General features: G+C 46.6%; 1 protein-coding gene across 5 annotated transcripts; it reads right to left on the minus strand.

The window, feature by feature from the left end:
• Window positions 1-1848: 1848 nt before the first annotated feature.
• Window positions 1849-8581, minus strand: CREG1 (cellular repressor of E1A stimulated genes 1). Of its 5 annotated transcripts, none has more exons than XR_012492837.2 (5): window positions 8178-8581; window positions 5172-5291; window positions 3291-3475; window positions 2640-2757; window positions 2336-2597 (listed from the first exon to the last, which is right to left on the minus strand). XR_012492837.2 is itself a non-coding variant. In XM_019747436.3 (4 exons), the coding sequence occupies exons 1-4, from the start codon at window positions 8517-8519 to the stop codon at window positions 2748-2750; spliced, it is 657 nt and encodes a 218-aa protein (XP_019602995.2). In that variant the 5' UTR covers window positions 8520-8581; the 3' UTR covers window positions 1849-2747. The 5 variants fall into 5 exon arrangements, 3 of the variants coding, with proteins under 3 accessions (XP_019602995.2, XP_019602996.2, XP_074178170.1); XR_016022697.1 differs by having other exon boundaries at window positions 2336-2577; window positions 2619-2757; XM_019747436.3 differs by having other exon boundaries at window positions 1849-2757.
• Window positions 8582-8801: the final 220 nt, after the last annotated feature.

The following is an 8801-nucleotide window of genomic DNA, read 5'->3' on the forward strand; positions in this document are numbered from 1 at the left end:
CCCCCACGCCACCCCTCACAGACACAGTGGTCATTCAGGAATGGTTCTCCTGGCTGGGAAGGAAGATCCTCTTTGCTGTAGGATTGCAGGCTGCGAGTAAAACTAGCACAGTAGGAAAAGGACCAGGAGACGAAGACGGGGCTTGGAGGAATATTTTAAGGTCAATGAACCCCTTTTTGCTTAAACGATTTTGACCAAGGTTTCTGGCACTAGCAACAGAGTGTTAATTCGAGCCATTATTTGGTAGTCATAGTAGATCGATTTGACAAAATGTACTGCAGCCCGCCTAAGCCATCCTTATGGTTTCTAGTAACATAACGAGCTTATGACTAAGTGAAAGAAGCATGGTACACATCAATATGCAGCATGATCTTATTACTGAATGTTATATTTAAACATTCTATGGAAGCAAAGATTGGAAGAAAACCCATCAAAATATTAGCATTGTGCTGGCTGCTGAGATTATGCATTAAAAATTTTTTTTTTAATTTTCCATATAAAGATATGTATATGACAATAAATACTAAGGAAAAAGCTAAGAAAAAGATGGCATTTTATTGATTGATTTACACCTCCCTGAATTCCAAAAGGACTTAAGTTATAATCATCTTCTCGGATGAAAATGTATAGAGTGCCTGGTTCTGAAGTAAGTTTGGAATTTCCCTAGAACATATGGAAAGACCAGCTCTGCACGAAATTAGAACGTTGTCTGGTTTTTCAGTCGGAAAACTGAAAGCGTGCCCTGTTACAGGGAAGCGGAGTCTCCTGTTCAATCTCTTTGTTATCTTCAGTCAGAAAATTGCTAAGAAGGGAAACACGACATTGACAGCGTAGCCAGGATATTTATGTACTGGTTTTACTGCTTCGTAAAGGATTTTCTTCATCCCACGACGTTCCTGCAAGGAATTTGAACCTGGAGTTTTGGCTGTGGTCTGGTAAAGACAGTGGCCTTGACCAGTCCTGAGCACAGATCCAAGGCCAAGGGACGATATTCACCAAACGCAGTCATGTGGACTCAGCCGCTTCAGGCTCCTCATAACTCCCTCTCTCTAATTTTCATTTGCTCCTTCCTTGATCAGAACCTGCCTTGCTCTCTGGGCCGAAACCTGTCCCTGTCCAAGAGCCTCATGCTCTCTCTGGCTAAGGCCAGGGCTCTGTCCCGCTTCTGCAGGAGGTCGGGGGTAGGGGTCCCAGGGCATCACATGAAGGGAGGGATCACAAGAGGCCTCTGTTTCTCCCCTTGTCCCTGCAGGGCTGCCTTTACCCCAGTGTCACCTCGAGGCCACCTACCCCCACCCCCGCCCATGGTGTCACTCTTAGGAGTTTAACTCCGCTGGACAAGGAGCAGGTGTCTGCACAAAAAGTGGTCTACAGTGCCCTCTGGTGGTCAAATATAATATACCAGGGTCATATTCCGCACGTTCGATTATATAAAGGAACCTATTGCACCTGCTGTGAACAAGTGGTTGACTTTCCTCCGGGATAATCGGATCTTACCTGAATATCATATGTCTTTATGTGGCCCCACATGGTGAAGACAAAACTCACACTAAGTGGGTAAAGGGAGAAAAACAGATAGTTGCCCTCAACCTGATTGCACCACAAGGCACCAAGGCCCTGAGGGGAGACCCTTCCCTTGACCACGGCTGCATTCCAGCCATGCCCCCAATTTTAAGAAACGATCGGCTGTTTATCAAAGGGAAAGAGTCCAACTGTTCACATGAGGCTTTGAAACAGCCAGGGGTGGAAAAAAATAAAATAAAAACTCAAATGGGTTTCAACAGTGGCTAGTGAAACAGACTGTGATAAATATGGATATCTGTGTTTAAGAAAATAAGTCCAACACAGTTCATTAAAATAATGCTTTTAATTGCTGATGCTTTGAATAAGAAAACTATGTTACCAAATTTCGTGGACATGATTTTTCTTAAATAGAAGCTGTTCGCTGGATTTTGGGTAAGTTCATTTTGTAGTTTTCAAACATGACACATATTCAACTCCTTTCTCTGAGCCATTGAAGGGTTCAGTGGCTTGATTTTCTGACACACCTCTTTACGAGGAATCTTACATCATCTTCTGAAATCATATATGTAGGTAACAAAACTATAAATTTAAATTTATAAAATTTGGCAGCCTCATCTTCCAAGAAATCCAGTAACAGTCCAACTTGATTCTGTAAACAAGCAAGCAAACCAACCAGCCAGAGTGTGAAGGCAAATGGGCTGATCTTCTGGGACATTTTCCACAGAGAAACCTGAATCTCTTCCAGTCTCTAGGAAACTGCCTTAAACTTCACCCGTGGGGTTAAATTCGCCAATTTCTGCTTCACCTAGACAGCGGGAGAGAGAAGAATTGTTTCATTAAACCGAGTTGACCAATCTTAAAACTTAAATCATTCTAGAGAAGGACTAGAGAAACTTCTGATCGAACAGTTGAAGACTTTGAGTTCATTTCAGCCACTTGAGTGAAGCGAAGAATCGTCTGAGAGCCCTGAGTCCTGCCATCCCTGGCCCAGGACTCGACTTCAGCCAGCACCTTCCTGTCCCAGGATGACACCTTCCTGTCCCAGGATGACACCTTCCTGTCCAGGATGACACCTTCCTGTTCCAAGATGACACCTTCCTGTCCCAGGATGAAACCTTCCTGTTCCAAGATGACACCTTCCTGTTCCAAGATGACACCTTCCTATCCAGGATGAGGCTGACACATGTTAGTAATTCACTATTTGGGCCGTGTGGTTCTCTCATTCAAGAATATCTGAAGGTTTAAAAGATGAAAACAGTTGAGAACAGGAGGAGTCCTGAACATCAGGGCAAAAGAGCAGTGATCAGCCGGTGCCCGATGATGCTGAGTTCAGCCGGGCAGGTGACCTTGGCCCTTTTTCCTTTTGCAGCCTTGACCATGGCTATCAGGAAATCCACCTCCAGGGAAGGGAGACCGGGCAAATCTGTAATCCACGAGCTCTCCTTCCCTGTGTCCTTGCTGGGGACTGTGTGGGCGCCCCAGAGGGGAGACAGGCCTGGTGCAGACATTCTGCTGCTCAGACTTAACCGTGAGAGAAGGCACGGTTTTAAAAAATGTATTTTTATAAATGTATTTCAATATAGTTGGTTTCCTTTGTAATCCTACATATTTCATGCATTTAAAAAATACGATTCTGAGGGTGGTCACAGGCTTTACCAGCTTGCCGAAGGGGTCCATGGTATGTGAAATGGACCCTGCTTAAGAGAGTTAAGGACCACTGATTAGGGCTGCAAAATAAGTTGAACGATGTATAAATCAATACTTACTGAAATGTGACATTATAATATTCTTCAGGAGTCACAATTTTTGGTCCACCGAAGTAGTCCAGGAGCCAGATATTGGTTATATTCAACTTAGCCACGAACCAATTATGGCTAGAAGGCCAGGTTTTCATCTCAGGGTGTCGAATGAACAATGATTGCTTGGCAAAGTCACCTTCTGTCTCATTCACCTAAAAGACACATGTGAAATTAACATTCTCATAGCAGTGACATTTCTCATGTTAAGAATGTGTGATTCTAGCATTCTTAAAATCCTAAAGAGTGAGTTTAGTTACAGATCCTGATTTTAGAAACCTTTTATATTTTTCAAAAAACTGAGATATAATTGGCATAGAACATTGTATTAGTTTTCGGTGTAACACGTAATGATTTGCTACATGCATACAGTGTGAAGTGATTGCCACAGTAAGTTTAGTCAACATCCATGACCACATACACTTAAAAAAAACTTTTCTCTTTTTTCTTTTTTCTTTTTCCTTTGATATGAACTTTTAAGATCTACTATAAATCCTGATTTTAAATTGAAGAAATCAAGAGAAAGTAAAGGCAGCTCGGGGAAATGCAGAGAACAATGAAGACTTGAAACACTGGTGAGAACAGACATGATTTTGGGGGTGGAAAACCATCACGAGTGCCAGTTTTCATTGCTACCCAGCAATTCTGAGCTATCAGAGTCACTGGCACAAGGTACTATCATAAAATGCTCCCAGTGCTTACGATGTGTAACAAGAGCACATTTATCCCAGGACAAGCACATGTTAGACGTGAGATGCACACACACAAAGGGTGACAATCTTTAGAGGACACACAATGGAATTTGAGAGCATTGGCTGCCCCTCCCCTTTTCTCCTGCCTGGGAAAGCCACTCAACTACAGAGATGCCTCCACATAGAACTTTGAGACCATAAATGAAACTTGTCTGAGGTACTGTGATTGACAAAGTCCAAAAGCAAATCTGCTGGCTCAGCCATCAGATCAGTGCTCATGACATCTTCCCATGGTTTTGTTGAACCTCTTCCCTCTGGCACTCACCCTAAGCCACCCAAAGGCGCGTCCAAGCCCTTAGTAATGGATATGCCCCTTTTCACCTACTTAGGAGGCTCTCTGCTCTAAGCCACTGTTATAATGCAGAGCCAGGAACCCAAATGTGGGAAATGCTGGACAGTGTACAGCATGGTCAAGAGTGAGCTTTGCTTAGATGCTCCTTATGTAGGGTCTGTATAGCTATTGGCTCTGTTTGGCTTCAAAAAAACAGTGTCATGGGGCAGCCAGTTGGCTCAGTTGGTTAGTGTGTGAAGCTCACAGCACCAGGGTTGCCGGTTCGATCCCCACATGGGCCACTGTGACCTGCACCCTCCACAACTAGATTGAAACAACTACTTGACTTGGAGCTGATGGGTCCTGGAAAGACACACTTAAAATACATTTTTAAAAAGTTTTAAAAACACAAAATCAGCTCCTCATAAATACCTCATTGAACACCTATAGGAAAACAACCTTTAGTTTTCATGAAACATATTTTCTAACTCTGCATCTCAATCACAATCATTTGTATTTTATTCTCAAATGATCTTTTCTTTCACTGTTCATAAAATGATGCTCTTCGGAAACCAGTGTCACAGACAACAGTAGGAGGAAGCGGGGTGGGAGGAAGCAGAAGAGGGCAAAGGGGGTCAAATATATGGGGACGGAAGGAGAACTGACTCTGGGTGGTGAGCACCCCATGTGACATACAGATGATGTGTTACAGAATTGTACACTTGAAACCTATGTCATTTTATTAATCAGTGTCACCCCCAATAAATCTAATAAAATTTTAGAAAATGAAAGAAAACCAGTCGTTGTTCTTATAGGGTAACTGTTTACCTTGATCACAGTTCCTGCCAGTATGAGATGAGCGCAGAGAGGGCTTTGGGGATCAAATCCATGTTTCCTGCAGAAGTCGGTCTGCGCCAATGACATGGTCAGCGTAGCACCCGGATTTGCCTGTGGAGAGGAAATAAAGACCCTCTCATGGGAAATACTGCTCTGGACAGGTAGGAAATTTCACAAGTTGTACACACACCATCCCCAGAGCTTGACTGTTCTTCCGTGAAACAACGAAGGGTACAACACTTCCTTCCACTTGGGAAAATTACTATTAAGATAGAGGATAATCTTGACCCATTCTCCAGAGGGCGGGGGAATGTTCTAATTAAAAATTAACTAAGAATTATTTTAACACTTATTTTCTTAAACTCTTAATTTGTCCCATATTCGCCAGAGAAATTAAAATTGCAGTACCACTTAAATATAAGCCTTCACTGACAGATCTGAAGGGTAGACTCTCACGTGAAACTGATACATAAAAATACCAGTTGCTCAACTAGCTGATTACATAGTGTCAGCAAGAAAGTAGTTGAGTCATGCTTCTTGGTTATCTTACGCTAGCAGAAATTGTCATGGGGTTTCAACACTGGAGAAGTTGCTCATTCCTGCTCTAACAACAAGAAAATTCTTAGGTCCAAAAAGTGAGGCAAGCAGAATTTCTAACTTTTCTAATTCAGAAGTCAGCTCCACAAAAGGCAATGTTGACAGAGTATAGCAAAAGTCACACGAAGCATTTCAGCCTATTTAGCTCTTTAAATTCCAAGTGTCTTGTGTGGGGAATTTTGCCATCTCACAGTGACCTGTCAAAACAGTGAGTCAGACATGGATCTCCTTGAAACCATTTAGCCAAATATTTGCTGTCTGTAAACTATTAGGCAAGACACTATAGGAGACCCAGAAAAAAGAGGGGGTGGGGAGCTCAGATACAAGTCTCTCCCTTCTGTGAGTTTATAATCTGGTTCAGACATAAGCAAAATTTACATAATGCAAAACAAAGATACAGGAGGTCAAATGGCAGCACAAAACTAATGGTCCAGTGAATGGACAGTTAAATGTATTCAAAGTTCAGTGTAAGGAGACCTCAGCATAGCCATAGAAGCTACAGGGAGCCTTTATAAGATATTCAAAATCAGGAGAGAAGTGGGAGGATGTATTTAACGTAAAGGGAACGTGACTGCAAAAAGACAGAATTGGCGACATGTAGGGAGGGATTGAGAATAGTGGGAAACCCAATTTGCTTGAAGGAGAGGCTTTCGGGGGTGTGGGGGAACGGGACAGGGGGCTTAAGTCCAAGCTCAGGAGTCAAGATTGCATTATGTAGGCTGGCATCTGTCAGTGCTTTCTAAGAACCAGCTGCCTGGAGAGCTTGTTAAATTGCAGATTTCGGGGCTCCCTTCCCAACCTAGATATTGGCATTTTAAACAAACACTGCAGGTGGATGGGAACCTGCGGATGTTGGTAGAGGTTTCTGAACAGAGGGCAGTGCCGAATGGTGCTCTGTTCATGTCCGTCTGGTGGAAAGGAGCAGACAGAGGTCAGAAGAAGGAGGAAACGTGGCAATTAGAAACCAACCCTGACTGGGTTAATCGATGGAATCAGACTAATTCTGATGTGGCCACGCCTTTTCACTCCATCATGGAAACCTGAAAGCCTGGGCAGGGTCCTCAGCACTGTCTCTTCCTAGATTGGTCAGAGATCTGGGCTGCAGTCCTACCTGACAGCCATTAGTGGGCTGGTCACAGGTGAGGCCCCACCTCTGAGTGATAGTTCCCTGGACCCTACAATGGGGATCATGATATCATCATAAGCTTAAATACTGTATCATGGACAGTTGTAGTTCTCAATCACCTTCCCCATTGGAAGCACCAGGAAGGATTGTTTTTTTGTTTGTGTGTTTTTTTTGGGGGGTGGGGTGGGGGGGTCTTTTAATAAAATGTGTTTTAATAAAATGCCTTGGCATTGCCTTTTAAAGAGTCTTCCCAGGTGACTGTATTTGCAGCCAAGGTTGAGCCCACGGAGGGAGTGGAACGAGCCCGCTTTGAGCCAATGCCTCGGGGAGTGACGTGGGCTGGGAACTAGAAAACGGTGTGCAGGGTGTCTGTGCTTTGGCTAAAGGAGGCAGCGGCTTCTGACTTTGCTCAGAGAATTGCAGGCCCCCAATTGTTCAAAAAGTTACAAATTTAGATTCTTAATGGCAATCCCAACTAACTCAAATTTATTAAAAAACAAAACAGAACTCTGTGTGGGCCAAAGAAGACTGGTTGGTGAGACATTCAGTTCAAGGCCACCAGTCTGTGTGACCTGTGTTTTGGAGGCAGGTGGACCTGGGGTGAGATTCCAGTGCGGCCACTGGCTTCTGGAAAGTCAGCTTAATCAACAATGTTGTACTTTCCCAATTAAACTCAAATCTGGACTCTGTCAAAAAGACGCTCTACCAAATCAGGCTCCTCCCTGGACGCTATGGCTCTAGCCTCCCAGCTCTGTGACACCTCTCTTGAGACAGCAGGGGTCCACCAGAGATGTAAACCTGGCCCTGCCTACGAAAGGTGGGTGACGGGTGAGGAGGAGATGGGTTTCCAGGCAGTCCTGCCTCTTATGGAGGAACCCAACGTGCACGGAGGCCACGATGCTATTAACTTCTTGGGGCAGAAGGGAAACCTCTGCGTTCAGAAGGGGGTTAAGAAAGAGAAACCCGAAGCCACGCACCCAAAGTGCTTAACTACCCCACAAGCTCACACCCTCTGAAACGTTTAATAAGAGTCCAGTTTATGAGACATCGTGGCCCAAGACGACTCGGGGGGAGACGGCAAAGGGTTTACCCCGCCCGTAGCCCTGTGGTGGGGGCGTGTATGAAATTCCCTGGTATTCACCTGCCCAACAACGGGGGCGCTGCAGTGCCCACCCGGCCAGCACCGGGGCGCAGGGGCAGGGGTGTGAGCCCGCTGTCCCTCCCGGGCAGGGTGCAGGCCACAGAGGAAAGGCTGGCCCTCCGGCCACGCTCACCTGCAGGTTGCCCACCGACTGCTGCAAGGGGCTCAGGTAGAAGTAGGGCACGCCGCTGCCTGCGCCCGGGGGCCCGTCGCTGAGCGACAGGACGTCGGCGAAAGGCTGGCCGAGCACCGCTTCCTGCGTGGAGATGGTGGCCAGCGCGCCCCAGTCGCAGACATGCGTCACGAAGCGGGCCACGCGTGCCGCGTCCTCGCGGGGCGGCAGCGGCGGCATCAGCGCGCCGGTGTCCCAGTCCCCGTGGCCCTTGCCGCCCCGGCCCCACGCCGGCGCCACCAGCAGCGCCACCAGCACCGGCGCCAGCAGGGCGACGAGCAACGCGCGGGCAGGCCCGGCCATGGCGGCCACTCCGGAGACAGTCCTCGCCCCGCGACCTCCACCCGCCCTGTGTTAGCCAAGGGCCTGGGCCCCGCCCACCGCGGGGCAGGCCCCACCCCTTATGAGAGGGACCAATCGGAGTAAGGGACGCAGGGGGCGGGTCCCTCGTCGCCCCGCAACCTGCAGGGCTGGTCTGGCGACCAGGCCGCGGCTCCACCCCGCTGCTCTGTAAGGATTGCGAAACGGTCCTGAGAGGGCTGTTGTTTTGTTTGACAGATGGAAAAACGGAGGCTTAGCGAAATT

The sequence above is a fragment of the Rhinolophus sinicus genome, chromosome 11, assembly GCF_057876585.1.
Source record: "Rhinolophus sinicus isolate RSI-liver-muscle chromosome 11, RSI-T2T, whole genome shotgun sequence".
NCBI lineage: Eukaryota > Metazoa > Chordata > Mammalia > Chiroptera > Rhinolophidae > Rhinolophus > Rhinolophus sinicus.